Source organism: Aulostomus chinensis, chromosome 17 (genome assembly GCF_037954235.1).
Source record: "Aulostomus chinensis isolate RoL2024-O1b breed Wild chromosome 17, RoL_Achi_v1.0, whole genome shotgun sequence".
Taxonomy (NCBI): domain Eukaryota; kingdom Metazoa; phylum Chordata; class Actinopteri; order Syngnathiformes; family Aulostomidae; genus Aulostomus; species Aulostomus chinensis.
The window spans coordinates 16,930,410-16,950,526 of record NC_141336.1 but is presented as its reverse complement, the minus strand read 5'-3'; the positions used below and the strand labels follow the sequence as shown (position 1 = coordinate 16,950,526).

The 20,117-nt window shown below is 43.0% G+C and overlaps 1 protein-coding gene and 2 long non-coding RNA genes across 8 annotated transcripts in view; 1 reads left to right on the top strand and 2 right to left on the bottom strand.

Annotated features, from left to right (window-relative positions):
- The window catches only part of LOC147246527 (uncharacterized), a 326,594-nt gene that overhangs the window by 136,646 nt on the left and 169,831 nt on the right, over positions 1-20,117 (bottom strand). The gene's annotated exons all lie outside the window — the stretch shown is intronic.
- Positions 4,014-5,448, bottom strand: sox11a (SRY-box transcription factor 11a). Its single transcript, XM_086182655.1, has one exon. The coding sequence runs from the start codon at positions 5,287-5,289 to the stop codon at positions 4,177-4,179; it is 1,113 nt and encodes a 370-aa protein (XP_086038781.1). The 5' UTR covers positions 5,290-5,448; the 3' UTR covers positions 4,014-4,176.
- On the top strand, positions 5,757-19,964 carry LOC147246528 (uncharacterized). Of its 2 annotated transcripts, XR_015109781.1 has the most exons (4): positions 5,757-5,963; positions 9,752-9,842; positions 16,694-16,825; positions 19,662-19,964. It is a non-coding gene; the product is annotated as an uncharacterized LOC147246528 (long non-coding RNA). The 2 variants fall into 2 exon arrangements; XR_015109780.1 differs by lacking the exon at positions 19,662-19,964 and having other exon boundaries at positions 16,694-17,232.

The following is a 20,117-nucleotide window of genomic DNA, read 5'->3' as shown; positions in this document are numbered from 1 at the left end:
GCTCACAGCGTGGAGAGCATGTATCAGTATCCCCATAGCAATATTAGACAACCTCCCACGGGAGGACGAGGCAGGAGGGAGGAGGAGAAGAAGAGGAGCACATGTGGATCAGCGATGACACAACATGGAATCTTACTGCGCAGTGGCATAAGCTAAAGCAATGATGTAATGCAACTGAGCTCGCTGGGTGAGACGGAAGGAGGGGAAAGATGCGAGGGGAGCAAAACGGGCTTTATTATGAGTGGATTTAATGTCAGGAGGCTGAGACAGACACCAGTCACAGAGGAATTTTGTATTTGAGCGCTATAGACGACACATTTTAGAGGTCCTCTTCAAGCAGTTGTGTGGCAGAGAGAGGGGGAGGAGGAGGGAGGGAGGGAGGGGGGTATTTGGGTCTTTGTATAGGTGTCACGTACAGCATTTGACTGTGACATCCAGAGGTGTATGAATGATTTAAAAGCTCAAGGGATTGGAAATTACTTTCTTTTGTTGTCACAATATATCCCCTCCTCTCCCTCCCTCTCCCTCCCTCTCTCTCTCTCTCTCTAGATTCCTGGGATGTTTCTCTCTTTCTCTCTCAGCATCTCCTGAGCATTCTACATTTCCCTTTATTTATTTAAGGAGGAAATAGAAGGAAATTTCAACGGGTCACTAATTTCATTTCACCATGTACCAGTGGCATTAGCCCTGAGCAGATATTTCAGAGGAACACAAAAATCAATGTTGAGATTCTACTGGGAATAACCGTGGAACCCATTAGCAACTTTGACCAATAGGTCAGGTAAAGTAATAGCTAGATAAATGTTTTATTACAGATTTGCAAAGGAGAGGAAAAGAGAGGGAGGGGAGGTGAAGGAGGGTGTGTAGGGGGGTGGGGTGGTGGAGGGGGGTGGGCGTGTACCTGCGCAGCCATGCATGGAGAATATTCATCATTAGATTCTATTGCTGTAATGAACACAAATCTCTGGGTGGCTTCTGGTTGGTTTAGGATCAGTTAAAAAGGTGGACCTGTGGTACAGCCACGCCTCGCAGGAGACAAAAGGACGCACCGGTGGTCCTCTTGAGATACAGAAGGGGGGTTTGGGGATTGGGGGGGTGCACTCAACAAAAGATGTAATCACTTAAAGTTAATATTTTCACAGATTAATCATTCTTTGACACCCTAATTGCATTTTATATGACGTCACACACGAGGAGACATGGCGTTGCCTGTCTAAGAGGGACCAGAGCGACATTTACAATGATAACATCCTTTAAATCCTGCTCTGCTACTTTACATGTCTTTATCAGACACAGTTCCCTATTTGCTCTTGATTCATTTCATGCTCTAACAGCACACGCGTATGATGCTCTTGACATTTGTCTTGCTGTTTCCTCACCATTTATTTAGTTTCACACAAAATATATAATTTATACACCAAGAGGAAATCAGGTAAGCTGCATATTTGTGGACTGTGGATCAACAAGCAGCTTCCCAGCTCACACTGACCCTCTACTACCTCACTCCACTGACATTTTTGCAGGATTAACAATCTAGAATAGAAACATTTCCACATTTTCACGATTTTTTCCCCCCCTCTCCTTCCTTCATAGATTAAACATCATTTGCCTGGAACTCGTGCGACTGTTTATCTCTAAGTGAGCATATGTCAATTTTTTTTTTTCACTCCTCGCAGCTCTCAAGCCGTTCAGTGCTGCTGCTGCTGCTACTTTTCTGAATGGAGGCCAGACAGACTGACTGCTCCCACACACTGAGAGCAGCAAGCGGCTCCTGTTTCCAGCTCTGTCTCCATGGGGACCGCCTAGCTCACCAATCACATCGCGTAACGCAAAGCGAGCGGGCAATTCAATTTCTTAAAGCCGCAGCGTCCACTTTAAACGGATTTCTTCTGAGAGGAGGAAGAGGGGGGGGGTGGGTGAAATACAGCTTAAGTGCAAGGAGAAAAAAAAAAAGCAGATACAGTAAAGCATCTCAACACTGCAGTTTACATCTTTTCCTTTTTTTTCTTTCTTTTTATTAAATGTGAATTCACATGTTAGTTTGAGCCCATCCATAATCAGAGCATCCGCCTATGTACAAAATAGGCATCATTCTGTCATCACATCCTTTTCAAACGCAACAAATAACACATTTGTGTACATATATTCACAAACTGAAAGGACAGTCGATGGTGGTAGGTACTTATTTATTAAAAGATGAGTCAAAGACAGATTCACACTTGGAATGTGAAATAACTACTGCCCAGAACTTCCAACAACAACAACAAAACCAAAAAAACAATATGTCTTGGCATATAATTAAGTCATATTCCAAAACCTTTTTATCAAACTGACTTCATATGTGAGACCCACATAAAAATAAACAATATCTGCTTTTTTTTTTTTGTTTGTTTTTTTAAGTGCAAGAAATTAAAAAATACAGGTTTATGGTTAATGTTTTTTAAAAAAAGAAGGCAGTCTTCAGTTTGAAAATAAAGTTTCATTTTATGAAACAGGACTATGGAATGTTCTTTTTTGCTTACTTGTAATGCCAGACCACCACGGTATCAGACTATGCCCTTGTTATCGGTTTGTTGGTTTGTTTTTGCAGAACTTTTTTTTTTTTTTTTTTTTTACCCCTAATTTTCTATCAGATTTGCAGAGTCAAAAAACAAAAACAAAACCTTCCCAATCTTGTGTCAAATAACATTCAAATGTGTGATTTTTTTTTTCTTTCCTTTTTCCCCCCAAAAATGTTTTCTATTGTATGCATCACACCACACAGGCCACATTATCTTGTTTTGTATCAGTTCCAGCTGATTTTGCTTTATTCTTCTCTTTATTTCTGCCCGGACAGGCTTTCAGCATCATAACATGAAATGATGTTGACAGTGCACACGTCTGTTTTTCCATCACTTGCTACAATTGTTGATGGTCTGTATCTTAGGAGTATATATTGCACAAAAAAATGAAGAGGGGCAAAAAAACAGTATGTGCCATAAAAATACCAAAATCCAGTTTCACACCTGCGATTGGGACCCATCCACATATCACGAGTATGATATACATAAACTCCTAACTTTACTATATTACAGTACATATACAATCTTGAAACTAGTTCCAGCTCTGAGGTATGTGTTCCCCATGATGCCATTGTATTGTCTACAAATACTCAACAAATCTGTTCTACAACTGTACAAAACCTAGTTTAAAATCACAAGGCATTTTTGATGCAAGTTTTAATTTAACTTAATCCTTAAAACCAGGACTCCCTTGCATGCTAAAAACAAATGATAAAGGGAAGAAGTGCCTGAAACTCACTGAAAGCACAGTAAGAACATTCCCTTTTTTTTTTTAAACTGTACAAAAATATGCCTGAAAATATCTTACTTTTCTTTTAAAAAGATGAGGTCTGTTATGTATCAAAATGTTTCCTCCACACGTGTGTTCTGCTGAGGTTTAGGCTGCTTAAAATTGTTTTTTTTTTTTTTCATCCAAAACGAGGAGGTAAAACGGAATCAGATACAAAAACGAAAACAAAATAAAAATTAAAAAAAAACGACAAAAACAAACATTTGCGGCATTTAGAAATTACATAAACCGTTTGTAAAGTAACATCCTGAACAATTGTCAGTTCACAGATTTGCTTTGAGTCAGTCCACAGTCGTTTTTTTCATCTCCCTGCAGTTTGATTTTTATTTTTTGTCTTAAGAGGATAGGATGCATAGAAGTTCACGTTTTTTTCCCTTTTTTTTCTCTTTTTTGTTGTTGTTGTTGTTGTTGTTGTGTGTGTGGCCCGTTTAAGCTGAAGAGTAAACGTAGACCTACTGTAGGGGGGAAAAAATCCATAAAACCCTGTCATGCTGCCAGAAAAAAAACGTCTGCAGACTTTTGCTTCCTTTTTTCTTTTTTTTTTCTCTTTCTTTTTTCTTTTTTTTTTTGCTACCAGCTTCATAAGCATCTCATTCCTCCTCAAAACCTCACCTTGCCTCCTTTGGTCCTCCACCTCATGCAGGACCCCCCCCCCCCCCCTTCAAGAAAAAAAAATCCCACCCCCTCCCTCCCAAGAGGAAGGAGGGAGGCAGGGCTATAGGGGACAACTCGACCAGGACACACGTATAATTTGACTTCTCCCTTCTCTGTTATTACTAGAGAACGGGTTTTTTTCTTTCTTTTCTTTTCTCTCTTTCTTTTAAATCAGTATGTAAAGACCAGGTCGGAAAAGTTCGCCTCCAGCCAGTCCCCGGCAATCATCTCACTGAGTTCTGGCGTGCAATAGTCTGGGAATTCAAAGTGAGAGCCCAGGCTGCCCTCGCTGAAGGAGTCCAAGTCCTTATCCACAAGAGACAGCGAGAGGTTTCCTGAATTGGGGTTACCCAGCTCCGAGCCTGGGGCGCTGGGGGCGAAATTCAAACTAAAGTCAAACAGCAAATCGTCCGCGTCCTCGCCGGAAGAGGAGCTGCTGCTAGAGGAGGAGGAGGAAGAGGAGGAGGAGGAGGATGTAGAGACCGACCTGGAGGATGCTGGTGAGACAGAAGCGGCGTGCAATGCGCTCTGCTTGGAAATGTTTTTGATATTGTAATAAAGTCTGTTGTTGTTGTTCCGTACTTCTTCGTACATGCTCGTCCCCTCGGATTCAGCCGAGGAGCTCAAAGTTGGGCTCGCGGGAACTTTGGCGACGTTATACGGCCTCAGGCGCTCCTCATCCCGCGGCTTAATCCCCATCCGGTAGTCCTCCTCGTACTCGTCGTCGTCGTCCTCGTCGGTGAGCTCACTTTTGACAGTCTTTGTAACTTTAAAAGTGGGAAACACGCAGTCCTCCGCGTAGCCGTGAGAGGACTTGGAGCCGCTCTTAGTCTTTATCTTGGAACACTTCTTACTGGGAGTCTTTGACATTTTACCGCACTTCTCCGGAGACGGTGCTGATGATTTCGAACTGTCGAGCTTTGGTTTTTTCTTGGGTCTGTACTTGTAATCGGGATAGTCGGCCATGTGTTTTAGCCGCAGCCTCTCGGCTTCTCTGATAAACGGGATCTTTTCACTGTCCTTCAGCATCTTCCACCTCTTCCCCAGCCGCTTGGAAATCTCGGCGTTGTGCATGTCCGGCGACTGCTCCATGATCTTTCTCCTCTCGATTTTGGACCAGACCATAAATGCATTCATGGGTCTCTTGATGTGACCGGTCGCTGTCTTGCACCAGTCCGGGTTTATCGCAACGGGGCTGCATGCCATAAATTCACTCTCCTCCGAGTCCGTAGCCTCCCGCGACATGCTCCCGTCCGTCTCGCTGTTGTCTGTGTGCTGCACCATTGTCCTTTCTTCCCTCTCACTTTGTTTCCGGACGCCGCAGTGTCGAACAGCCCCACACTGACGGCTGTACTCTGGCTGTTTGCGCCCGGTTCGTCCGTGTCCTGCGTAATGCGTGTCTCAAGCTCTGCACTCTTTTTCCAGAGTTACAAACTGCCTTCTTAACTAGTTATCAGGTTTTTCATGTCCCCTGCGTCACACCCAGCCATCCAATCACGTCCCTTCCACTCCGCCCAGCAGACTTCATCCGAGACTCCTCTTAACCCTTTTATTCCTCTCTCCCCGAGCTCCCATTGGAGTGGAGGAGGTGGGGATTTGTGGCACACAGCGTCTGGGGCAACACGTCGGGCGAGACAAGCATATTAAACACACACTTAGCCGCTATACGCGCTCATGAGATGAACATCATGCGCCAAAATAAAGTGCGCATAACGAAATAGGAGCGTTCTCCCGATTTTTAGAGTTTATAGATAATTTAAAAAAACGAGTGTATTCCGCTAATAGACTGATAGTCTTTACAGATGTTTCTGGAGGAAAAAGATGTGATTATTTCCTCCCTTAGGTTGGATACTGAAGGTGGCGCTTGGACACTGTTGCAGGCGGCTGGATGCGTTAGCGCGCCTCCCCGCCCGCCAGCCTGCCTCGACTGCTGTTGAAGGATATATTTTTAGGAACCGGTAATGGCTTTTAGTGGAGACTCGATGCAATAATATCATCTTAAATTTCACAGTTTTCTCTCCGAGTGGACAAGTGTTGTCACATCTAGTCAATTTCGCTTCGCCTCCTTTTCTCTCTCTCTCTGTCTCTCTCTCTCTCTCCTGTTTGTTTCCGCGTCTGCGTTTGTGTGAGTGAAGGAAGTAGGTCAGTAGTACATTCTGGTTTTATGGATCTTGGTTAACATGTCTGGGCATCACAAGCACATGTGGATCATCGTTTAGAATCAGATGATATTCCTCACTCACACACACACACACACACACACACACACTAATCACTCATCTGATAACACTAATATTTTATGAGTTAAAAATCCAGAATTAGAAAGAAGTATAACATGGTAGGATTTGGGTTGTGCTGCCTAGCCAGTCAGCCATGGGAAGCTCCCTGCTGAGTTTGCTGTGTCAAGAGGCAGTGTAGCATCTACCTCCTGCACCACCCCCCACCCCCCTCACTCCCCCACCCCAACCCCAACCCCAGCCCTGGCTTGGCTTGGCTCTGGGTGGCAGCCAGCAGTGCTATTGGAGGCTGGGGCGATAAGACGTCCTTCTTTTTTCTCTCTGCTTCGTCCCCTAGAGGGCAATCACTTACCCTTTTGAAACCCTCCCCCCACACAGCCACCTTATTTTCCCCAGCTGGGGTTTAAGAAGTGTCTCTACTGGGGCAGCCAGGGAAAAAAAAAGAAGGAAAAGAGAAAGGGATTGCATATTATATATATATATATATATATATATATATATATATATATATATATATATATATATATGCATGCCTTTTTAGCAGGGAGACAACCTCCTTGCCTGTCTGGCTCTCAGATGCAGATCGGGGGCTGAAATGCTTCATCATGACCACCCGTGTGCTGATTAAGCTTTATCAGATATATGTGCCGGAGCAGAGAGGGTCTCAGGAGGTTGGCGCATGTTCATGTGCATGTTTTACTGTCAGCACGTTTTTGTTTTTGTTTTGTTTTTTTTCCCTTTCTTTTCCCTCAAGATGGGTTCATTGGAGTGGATCTTTCTTTGGATCAGTGCTGACGTGGATGCAAGCAGATTATTTCAAATGAACTGATATAACGATAGGATACGGTATGGAACGCATAGTGCGCAAGCAGCGGATTATAACATGTCATTGCACCTAGAAATGAGGTCTGCAGATTTTTTTGGGGGGTGGGCTGATGACTTCTAAGTAATCATTTTCATCATCCATATCATTTTAAATGTCACCTTCAGTGCTTGGGGTCTCTCCTGCTCCCTCTGCTTATCTCTCTCCCTCTCTCTCTCTATCTCTGATGGTTTCCTGCTGGACATGAATCACAGTACGACCTAATGATGAGCATGCAGGGTGGCTGTCCTGCTCATTAGCATGGCTCATTATTGGCTGTGAATGAGGTGCTGGTGTCAGACGCACATACAGCCTATGAGTCATTTTAGGGAGGGTCTCATCGCCATGTCTGCCTCGCACAGATGCACCAGCAATACACCCCCCCCCCCCCCCCATGAACCACCCACTCTCTCCCTCCCTCCCCTCCACACCAACCAACTCATTCAGTGACTGGTGATCGGCGTGAAGAGAGAGAGAGAGAGACAGAGAGTTACTGGATCCATGTTGTGTTTTCATTTCATTTTCACTCTAGAGATTACACACGATTAAACAGTGCAAAAAAAAAAAAAAAAGGATTCAGAGAGCTGTATTATCACTGTGTGATTTCTAATACCAGCAGCTTTTTTTACCCCCGAAGGCAGATGTTTTAATGCTTATTTACTGCTCCGTGTCAAGGGAGAGGACATTTTATTCCAGAGAGCGATGGAGTGTTGAATTAAGTGATGGTTTTCATGTAGGAACATTGAAAAAAAAAAAAAAAAAAAAAAAAAAAAAACAATTCCCTTTGCATTGCTTATCTAAAAGCCCCCGAAAGCAGCTGCTGCTCTCACAAAGGGCCAGTGAAGCGTTAGATCAATACTAACCCTGGCTAGAGGCTATCTGATGCTCAAAATGCATGGATCCATCTCCTCTGCATAGCCCTGAGACAGGTGTGGACTTCTGGAAGCCACTATCTGATGGCTTCACAATGGGTAAAGGAGTGTGGGAGGGGGTTATGTGTGTATGGGTGGGTGGGGAATTTGGAAAGTGGGTGATGAGGAAAAAGGAAAGGAGGAAGGGGGGGGGTGTATCGGTATAAAAACGCAAATTAACTTTTGCAGTTGACAGACGCAGTCTCCAGTATCCTCAGGTTACAGTGTTTATTGGCAGGCAAGTGAATCGGTGTTGTTGTAGCTCGTACAGTCGTGGAGTGACTTTATGGTAACCCGGTGTCATGTTTAGAGTTTATGTAACAAGTTCCACAAGTTTTGAAAAAGTAAGTCACTCTCGTCTCTTTCCAATTAAAGCGATCTATTCCCGCGGTGTGGCGAGCATCGGCTTCTGAATCTGATGATTAATAGTTTGCACGTTTGTTTTTTATCGTTGTTTAGACTCGCGATATGATGCTAAACCGAGTACTTTCAGCTGGCCTGGAATCAGTTTTCACCGTCCGTCCGCTGCGTCCCTCAAAGATCGTCCTTTCTCTTGAGAGAAGACAATAAGGAGGAACTGGCAGCAGTTTGGAGGTTGTTGTTTCGCCACTTAAGTGTTTTGTGCCTCGGAGGCCATTTTATACGTCCTGTTGTTGCTTTACATTCTCGACTCAATGCAAATGTATCTCCCGGGTGTCAGGTTCTTTGTTGACCTCCTTGATGTGGCCTCTGTCTCTCAAGGTCTGATGCTTTAGCGGATACTTGAGACTGGAGTATCTTGTCGTGAATGCAAACAGCTGATGCTTGAGCACTGTGCTGGAATGTTTGTTGCAAGGACACACAAACACAATCAGGGTGAAGCTGCCGGGGCCCTACACGAACACACTCGTACTTGTTAGGCACGTTTGTGTGCAGTTACTGCAGTATACGACCAAGTTTTGTGTTCTCGGCTGGTTTAAAGAAAGAGGGGAAAACAAAACCAGTTGTGGGAAATTACTCGACAAGTAACTTTTCTCTGGTCAGTCACTTTACTTGAGGATCGTTACATGAAAACTTCCACTTTTTGAAGATTTTTTCCACATTATCAGAAAAACAGTAAACACGCTTGTTTCTACAACTCCATATAAGGGCAGGTTTGCTTTTGAAACGATCCTAATTCCTATGATATTGTTGCATAAGGTCATTTTTGTTCTTTTTTTTTAAGACAAGGTGAGAATAAACAAGATTTTGGCTGGAAGCTAGGACCCCATTAAATATACTAGATTTATAGGAGAAGGCGAAAGAAGGTCAGCTGATTCGAGGGCTCAGGTGGGATGAGCCTCCAAGATTTTCCTCACTTCCCAGTAAAACACCGTAGTTTACAAAAGTTTGTGAGACACTCCTGCAAAAAAAGTGAATGTCACACAAGTTAGCACGTCAGTTACAAACCTACTGCTACAATTACGTAAGACAATGGAAATGAAGAAGTATTCTTCACCAACAGTACTGCCGCACTTACACTTTCGGAAGTATCTGAAAACTTTTCTTTCTCACCGCTGATGATACAACTAAATATACTTCTTACCCCTGAAGGAACATGTATAAATACTGCATTTAAGCAACGTGAGATATGTACCTTCCACTTCTTTTCACGTGCAGCCTCTTTACAGGTGACAACTGTTCTTGGGGGTGGGGGTGGGGGTGGGGGGGGTAAAGTATTTCCTGCATTTTTGCCCTTCTTCTCTCTCCTCTTGCAGCACAGACACCGGCCCACAAAGCAACTGGAATCCGCAATGGCCCAAAGGAGATGACATCATCGTGGAGCAACAGCAGGCTTTACACAGTACAGTATGTTCTACAGTAATCATATTGCCATGTCATTCCTCATAGGCTCCGACCATTTAAATCCTTTAATTATATACCAGCAGCGTTGAGACATTGTTGACGGTAGGGGTCCGGTACACCTATCGGCTTCTATTGTGTTGTGTTTTAATAAACTTGTGGAGGAAGAGCTGCCCCCCCCCCCCCCCACACACACACACACACACACACACCCCCGAGCATTTGCTGCCACTGTAATGAGAGCGTGTTTAGTCTGGAGAATGTGTAGGACTAATGCTGATGGATTGTATGGCTGCAGGTCAGGTCCCTGCACTCACACATATCAGAGGACACAGTCCAGGGAGTGTGTGTTCTTTAAAAATAATAAAAAAAAGGAAAAAAAAAACCCAGCTTGGCATGAAGTTATTATGAACATTTTTGTTCAACAGAAACTTAAAAAAAAATAAAACAATCCAGGTTGATGCAGTCACATGTGTCACTTGGAAATAGATCTGTTTATCACTCGCTTGGGAAAAAAAAGCCTGAAATTGTTCCAGTTGAAACCATGTGGCTCTGCTCCCCCCCCCCCCCGCCAGCCCAGACTTGCACCCCCCCCTCCCCACCCCCACCCCCACCCATAAGATAAGATAGTGTTGACTACAAGCCAGTCTGTGTAGCGACTGGTGAGATGGTGAGAGGCCTCCGCCGTGCTTAGTCACCCTCAGTCGCATCCTGTTGCTCTGAAGTTTTACTGGTTTATGATCTTTGCACCACCAAGTCGAATAGTGACAGTTCAAAGCAGCGTGACAAATTGAGAATCCATGCCCCGTGGACAAATCTCTCGTTATAATTAGTAGGTAGGATTACCCAGAAGTCCGGGTGGTGGTGGGTGGGTGGGTGGGGGGGGGGGGGGGTGGTGTTGTTTGTTTTGGCTTGAATAAAAATTAATGATCCCATGTTCCATACATAGCTCACTCCACTCGTAGTTTTCATGATTACTTTTACATTTAATTTTTATTTATTTCATAAAGCATATTTTTTTTAAATAAAAAGTATTGTTTTTACGTACCACTTAACAATAAGTCTCCCCTAATAAAGAATAATAAACGGTTGTAAGTGTGTCATTGTGTTGTAAAGCCTTCATAAATCCTTAATTAACAGTTGTAAATGACATATATTCATGTGAAATACATTAATATAATTGGGGGTCACTATTTGGTAAGATGAAGGTGTGCTATACAACAACATGCACATATAGCATACCTACATCTTGCCAAACACTGACCCTGACATTGATATGTGGGAAATTAAGGTACAAGTAATTTACAACATTTAATTAATGGTTTATGAAGGGTTTACAACAATTACAACACACACAACTGTTTTGTTATTAAATTATGTTCTTTCATTACACCCCCCCCCCACACACACACCGATAATACAAAGAAGCTAACACTAAGTTATCATATCTATATATCTATATATCTACATATATATCTATATCTATATATCTCTATATATATCTATATCTCTATATATATCTATATATATCTATATCTATATATCTTTATAAAAATCTATATCTATATATATAGATATAGATAAAAGATTCAGCCGGATCATTCAGAGTTTTATAACCTTGAAAAACTAAAACAAGATGAAATGGACCTGTGAAGAGACAAACACCTGAAGCAAATCTGAGCATTCACTCTTGTTTGAACAGTGACCAGATAAGATAGCTCAAAGTTATCAGTGCAAGATGAATTCCCAGAGGAAACCACCCCCCCACCCCCTACACACACACACACACACACACACACACACACACACACACACACACACACACACACACACACACACACACACACCTTACCCCAGGAGGGGTTTCATCAATGTAGCAGGGGAAGGGAGAAAATCAATTCCTCAAAGCACATGGTGACAAATAACCACTGAAATCTAGGGAGGAATTAGTTCAACTGCTTTATGCCTTCAAAAAAAAAAAATGTGGAAAAAAAGATGCAAAGATATGATAAAACACAGCAAAGTAAACACTGAACAACTTTGTAAACATAATCATAATCATGTGGGCCAGAAGGAAAACATCCTGGGTTGTTTTTTTTTCTTTTTTTAATTTTTATTGGGGGGGGGGGGTGGTGGTTCAGTCGTGGGGGCCAACTGATGTTTCGCAGCACTCTGAAATAAGATAGAACAGCCTTTCATCTATTTTCCATACGCATAAATCTCATTCATTTGGAAATAAACATGTATTACGGAACACATTGTCTTCTAGTTAGCTTTGGAATCCTTGAAAACTTTGGTCTATACACATGGCACGCCATCGGAATCACAACTTCTGCCCTCAAATAAATATATATATATATATATATATATATACATACATTTTTTTTTTCCCCCCAGTGTCTGGAGATACCAATGGAACAACAGGAAAAAAAAGAAGAAAACTTCAATAGAGTCCTGTGACTTCCCACTTTATTCATTACACATACTGTACTACGTATGCACATATAGACTAGTATTTCCCTCCTGAATCATGTCCGTATCAGAGTTTCCCCCACGTACTGACTCACTGCTCTTCCCCTTCATGTCTCTTAAGGATTTCTTAGACAGGCTCCAAGAAAGATTTTCATAAATGCCCTCTTTTGGCAAATCCTCCACAGCCCTCTGTATGCTTCAAGAGCTATCTCTATCTTACCAGTAAAGGTCACTGAAGGAGACTCAGGGATATGAGGGAAGGCACCAGAAAGTGTTGAACAACCACAGATCAATAACAGAAAGTTTGGTTGTGCGTCTGTTAGCAGTTAGGCAGCTAACTTGGCTATCGTAAAGCTTTGAGTGTTTTCACGAGGTGAAAACATTAAAGGTTTGGATCCAAGGGAGGTATGAAATATATTCAGCTGTGGTGAATAAAAGTGTTTATTCAGGTAAAATTAAAAAACAAAAAAAAAAACACAAGCAAATGAGGAAAAATATCTTACTTTAACAACAGATGGCTAGAAAATGAGCTGATAACTCACACAACACTTTGCCCAAGAGTAGCAAAGTCACAACACAACAGACACAGAAAAATGCAAACTCGCAACACCTTGCAGAAATGCTGCAAACTCACAACGCATGACACAAACACCGCAAACTCACAACGCATGACACAAACACAGCAAACTCAACGCGTTTCAGAAATCCTTCAAACGCACAAAACTTTGCACAACACAACACATTCCAAAACACTACAAACTCGTAACACGAAAATGCACGTAACACTGCAACCTAGCGAGCGACTAGGATTTTTCACTTTTTTTGTATGTGTTTATTGTCTTGTTTTTTTTTTTTCTTTTTCAAATGCAGTGTTTTGAGCTCTCAGGGCCACCGTACACTCTTACATAACTGTCTACAGTGTGGCGCATAGATACCGATGATGTCACTATGTGGCTGTCTGGAAAGCTCTCTCGTTCAGGTATCTCCATTACCGTTGCCTCAGATTTACTGTTCCATTCTCGTGAGGTTTTTCTGTCAGTGGAGCAGATCAGAGCCGTGAGATAATTCAGAAAATAAATAGAGAAGTTTCAACCAAAAAAAAAGAAGAATTGAGTCATACAGGTATGAACGGGTTAGCTCTTTCTCTTCCTGCAAACAGTTCCTCCTTGATGCATCCCAACGCTAATCCCAAATCTCATTAGAAGTGTGTGTCCAGCGTATGAGACAAGGTATGAGAATTTTCGGTACCTGATTCTAACCTCCACCCTAAAACCAAGTCTTGACCTTTAAACGGCCTTTTGAAGATGTGAGAATGTCATCACTTTATAAAAATGTCCTCACTCTGTTGGTTAAATACAAGTACAAGAACACACACACACACACACAGGGACTAACAAAGAACAAGAGTCAAACCTCATTTCATTTCAAACCTCCGACTAATAAATATAGGTGAGTTTTGTGTCTGTGTGTGTGTCTGTGTTTCCCTGGAAATTTGGCCACCACTGCAAGGTTTAGCTGGTGGCCTGGAGTCAAAATAAGAAATCAATATTCAATAAAATAGCCATGTTTGCTCTCTTTCTCTCTCTGACGTTCTCCTTACTAGGAATTAGTGGTGTATATGTGTGTGTGTGTGTGTGTGTGTGTGTGTGTTCTTTTAAAATTAATAAGAATATCACAAAGTTTTACCATGAAGGTATTAGACGAAGGAAAGGTCCGTAAACCTGTGGTGGAAACAACACATAATTAGTGTCTTGTTAATTGGGGAGAACCATTACAGCGTACTTAATGTGATGCTCGACTAAATTGTTTGCCAGCACAACATAATGATTTTACACTCTGTAATTGTGTTTTGTGTAAGACCTCCCCCCCCCCCCCCCCTTTTTGACCTTTTTTAAAACACGATAACGTGAAAAATATCCCCAGGCATTATATTTGAACTACTTTTATATAACAAGCTGATTGCATAAATATTACATTGGCTCTCCGTCTGCTCTTTTCTCTTATCACACGTGGTGATATGTGATATAACACTCACGGCCGTACAGCCACGATGGCTAAAATAGGCTTCAAACTAACTGTCTAGATATATCGCGGCCCCTCTGATCTCTATCTGTCCATCACTCCAGTAATCTGACCATTGTGGATAAGTACTGTGAGAGGTGTTAAAGCACTAGGAAGACCAGTACTTTAATCATAGCTAATCCCTGGTAGCTAGACATGTCTTGAGGGGACACAGGACAGACACATCACCCCAATTAGCAGTCGCGTTAGCTTTAAAACCCCGTCATTAGGATCCCATAACCTTCCTGTCAGTCATCGTTGCTGCTGCAGCCTCTACTTGGTGAACTCTTACAAATTTGTCACATTTATGCACGACGGTCACGTACGCGTGCGTGTTGGTGAACTCTTACAAATTTGTCACATTTATGCACGACGGTCACGTACGCGTGCGTGTTTGTAGGTGGACCTGTAACACAGACACACATGTGCAGATGCAATATATATGAGACAATTCAGATACACACACACACACACATAATCATTTCAGGAATAAAAAATGTTGAGGCAGGCGGATGTTTATCACTTCCTATTTTCAGTAAATTGGCTAGACGTCATGTAGCATGAAGGTTTATCCTCACAAAACCTTCTTCCTCTTATGAAAAATTTTATTGTGATTCTGATGACTAAGCCTACAAATGCCCGGAAATGCGAGAGATCAGCGCAGCAGCACAAATCCCTGCAATGACAACCTCAAGCATAAACGCTGGACGTTCCTTTTCAGCCTTAAAACAGCAACAACAACAACAAAGTACTCGGTTTTGTCACCAGAATTAGCAACTGCAAGTCTTCTAACCTCCCGATTTGAAAACTCCCCAGTCTTTGTCACAATTGCTAACACGTACGGCTAACCAAACTCCATGTTTTATCACCAAAACAGCGAATGCAAATGAAGCCAACACGTCACTAAAAAAAAAAACCCACCGGTTTGGTTCAGATGTCCCCTCACCACTCTAAGAATAACATTCGCACATATCCCCCCGTTTCACTTGAAAAAAAACTCAACAACAACCCATTTATAGTGCATTACCTGTCATAGGTATCCATTCTGAATGGGAAAAGCCTGACAATCAACAGGCTGGTTGCGGTATGACATTCCTGGCCGAGCCACCGAACAACCACAATATTTGACCCATTTGATTTCACATCTTGAAAAGAAAACACGCGTATCTGACACCTTCTCTTTTTTAGTTAATGGCTGATAAGCGGAGTGTGTACGGGCAGTACATGCAGATGTGGCCCCCTGGTGTTTTGGTGTGTGAGAGATAGGCTCTGGCAGACCTGTGCTGGTAGACAATTGAGCATTAACTATTATCTTAGCCAAAGCACCACCATTAAGCCTGCAACAATAAGACCGGGGTCAAGGATGAAGTTGAATGACAGCTCAGGATGAATATAATTTCACAGGAAGCGATAAAGAGTGGTCTCACACTTAACACAGACGGGGAAAAAAAAAAAATGAAGAAAAATTGTCCACCAGGTTTCTGCATATTTTCATTCTTTGCTCTATTCTAGTGTGAGGAGGTCACATATAAAAAGGAGGACAATGACCTAAAGCCAGTGAGATTGATGATAAGGACGAAGAGGCTAACAGTATCTCGGCTAAATCAAAGCTGTTCGCCGTTAATGAAAATAAGAGAGACTGAACTGTAAATCATCTTATGGTCTAACTGTATTAGTGATAATGAATTCACGTCGCCACATTTAACCTTAGTTTTGCAATTCATTATATTTGAGATTAACAAGGGGAGGGGGGGGGGGGGTTAAGTGAACTGTCTGCAGGGAATTACAGCCAGGGCCTCGTTGTCAATCAAGGATTGTGTTCTGATGTCTTTCATTAGGGGGTTGGAGGAATTAAATAAGACTTTTTTTTTTCTTTTTAATGGCGAGTGGCTCTCCCATTTAACGCTCCTCTTGCTCTCCCAAGATGGTTAACTCTTCATTACCCAAATTAAAGGCATCCATCTCTGTTGGCTCCTGCCACATTGTCTTGACCTCTACCTGTCAAAACTTTCATGTAAGCTCTTGAGTGATGGATGATACCCCCTCCGTACCCCCATTGTCAAAATTATCCAGCGACTGTCCAACGCTCTCTGATCCATTCAATCCATCTCCCCAGGCTACACGCCACCAGCTAGGGTTTAACAATGAAGCCGAGGCGCTAATTTACTCTCATAGAAATTAGAAACTACCTTTTAATTATATGCCTGGGAGTGTTGGAGGAGTTCACAAGGATTGCCCCCCCCCCCCCCGCCCCCAACCCGAAAGCTCTTGACACGACTTAAGCGAGAGCTGATCATTTCTCTTCTTCAAATGCGTTATTTCAGAAGGTCCCTCAACATCCCCGGGACCAGAGGGACTCCGACAAGCCATCGTGGGGTGAGAAGACGTTCATTTCTGAAGGTGGCGGCTGTGAGCAGCATGAGGAGCAACGATAAAAGAATATTTTCTGTGTTTAGGTAATAACTGAAGAGTCCAAAGCTACCTCAACAGATGCATGTGCAGCAGCTGTGATCGATACATGATACAAGTTGTTACTCTGGAATGGCATCACACTCAAGTGTTTCCAGTCTTTTTTTTCTTTTGTTGACAAAGGAAGCACAGTTCTGGTAACTTCCTCCCTCTTTTTATTTTTTCGTCTCCTCTCTATTTGCATCACCTTCAGACACATGTTACTATTCAAACCCATGCCAAACATCATACATAAAACATGATAAAAGTAGTCCCGTTCTTGTCTGACCTCTTGTCCCCCTGCTTTTCTCCCAGACAGATGTAGATAAAGCTCCAGACACACCTCACTTCCTGAGTGGAGAGTTATGGCTTCCTGGGAGAGGCATCACCATCTACCCCCCCCCCCCCAACACACACACACACACACACACACACACACACACACACACTGAGCCCTGAGGAGTTGGACAGCTACCTACAGAGAGGGCACATCTCTGACTTGTAGACCTGCTCTGAGGCTTCTCCTCTCACTTTGAGATCCTCCGTGTACCTGTCAAAGGGTCAAAAGGGTACACTCGCTGCAGACAACATGGCTGCATGTCTGTGTGCAGGGATGTATTGTTTGTGTGTGTGTGTGTGTGTGTGTGTGTGTGTGTGTGTGTGTGTGTGTGTGTGTGTGTGTGTGTGTGTGTGCGACACCCCCCCATGACAGATGCCAGGCTGTCTATGTGTGGGAGTCCTGGGTGGGCAGGTGGGTAGACATGCATGTGTTTGCTAGTGCATATATGAAGGGAAGCGTGTGTGTGTGTGTGTGTGTGTGTGTGTGTGTGTGTGTGTGTGTGTGTGTGTGTGTTTGTTTTGCTGAGAGATAGTATAATGTGAGAAACTGCACTTGTCAGAATGTGCAGACACGCGTGTGAATGCATTTGCATACATGGGCATATGTGTGTGTACCTCCACACATTCCATGAGTTAAACTCTACCGAATGAGAACCTGTTGTCAGGACCCCCCCCCCCCCGAACTGTTGTCCAAGACCATAACAGATTGGGGGGTAACTACTGCTCTGGCAACCAAGCAAGTGATGAGCTAATCATAGTGAAGGAGGTGACCATAGTTGGTTACAGCTTATTCAGGATTATGACTCAATCACGGAGGCTTATTGCATTTAGGTAATTATTTAATCAAAGAGTGGACGTGTCAATAGAAGTCGACAAGAGATTAATTATAAGTCCAGGATGACTTCAACTCGTTGTCTCCACCAGTCCTCTCTCGACAGGGGCAGGAGGGAAGAGTTGATGGGATCATTGGGAGGGTGAGTGACAGCTCTACTGAAGCAGGAATAATCAGTATAGTTAACACTGCCCCCCCCCCCCCCCACACACACACACACAACCTCCACCCCGTCTTAGCACAGATCAAAATCAATACAGTGCTAGCCTTGATTAAAATGTGTAATTAGCTGTATTAAAGCGCAATACGTAGCAAGGCAAGAAAACATCCCCTTTCTCTCTGTGAGCGGATCTTTAACATGAGTTGCTATCATGAGCGAACTCAGCAGCCGTCAGCGGCGGCTTAGGCAACACAAGGCTGTGATAAACTGTACAAGCGTTTTCATGGGTGGGGTGGGGGGTGGTGTTAAGCCCCCTATGACAGCAACAGGAGGAGAAGTGAGAGAGTAGCAGCAAGAAGAAAGTGTGTGAGTCACTCAGCCTTTAGTAACCTGCCATTATTTATAGCAGAGTGTGGGAGAGTTTTGAGGCATCAGAGCCTGTTGTTCTGAAATGTCCACCCTGGCATTAGGAGAACCAACCAAGTCCCCAACTCCAAACAACACACATCTGACTTCTGTGTGTGTAAACATCTGACTTCACCTATAAGGCAGGAGATGTTCTAGATATTGCGGCTCTGCTACTGAAGAATAATGTGTCACTTGCTGTGTTTAAAGCGATACTTCAGCCGAAAATGACAATTTATCAAGCGCTATTACTCGTCTTTACATGTCTTGATTTTAATAAGATGATCTCTTTCCCTTACGTGCATGACTTCTTGTTGAATCCAGAATTATTAAAACACCAGCCACATGCTTGTCGCTGAAAGCTAATGGAGACCAAAGGTCAACAACAGCAAAAAAAAAGCACAAACTGTGTGTTTTAACCCCACTATAACAATTCTGGTTTACCTCTCAGTGCCTCTATGCCTCTGTCCCACAAGCACGACCGGCTGGCACATTCAGTGCAAATGCTGCCTGCAGATTACAAGGCCCGACGTGTGACGCCGTGCCATGCAATACCTTCCAATTTAACGGAGTCCTGGCCGTGGTAACGTAAGAGTCTAGTACCAGAGGTGTTTGATTTGATTTAAAAAAAAAACTACCCAACTCAAAGCGTTTTTGAATTATTGAGTATACAGCTGGACGAGGAAGGCTTACATGGTCTTGAACAATGTGTCTTAGGGTATGTAAACAGATGATTTGTATACTTTCTTGCTGTTGTTAATCTTGGGTCTCTCTTGTGTTTCCGGAGACGTGCATGAGGCTTTCTGAATGATGATGAAGTCATGTCTTTGTGAATTAAAAGACGACTAGGCATAGAAACCTTTAGTGATGGGTGAGAGCAAAAGTCAAGTTCAACCAACTGCTTTCCAAAAGGTCAAAATCTTCACATTAGCTCAAAACAACATCTGTGGGGGGGGGGGGGGGGGGGGGATTATTGATGAGACCAGCAGCGAATGAGAATAAATTGGTCTTGAGGTGTGAGTTTTTAGTCTTGATGGATGTTTCAAAAAAAAGTTTGTGTTCCAAGCTGGGAGTGGGTCAAGCTAACAGTTTTACCTGTACACCTCAGGGTCCAGGAGCTGTACAGGTCCTGGAGGGATGGCAGATTGCAGCCAATCACCTTCTCAGTGGAGCAGATGATCCGCCGCAGTCTGCCCTTGTCCTTGGCAGTGACCACAGCGTAGCAGATGGTGCTGGAGGATGAAATCAATGAGAGCCACATAGAAGTGCACCATCATCTCCACATCTTAGAGGTTGCGATTGTGAGATGCAACTTCAAAAGAACTTGTCAACTTCGGATGGAAACTGGAGGAGAAGTTTTGGCCCCGAAACTTTTTTTTTGTGCTGTTTAATGCATTAATAAAAGAACTTTTATGGCAAGGCAATTGTTTAATCTCTTTCGTATGTCTTTTTATTTGTCATCCAAATGTTTCAATCCTTTAACAGCCCAATGAAGAATCTGATTCTTGAAATTCCCCTAAATGTGTTTAACTTGGCTGTCAGTGAACAAGATGTGAGATTTACA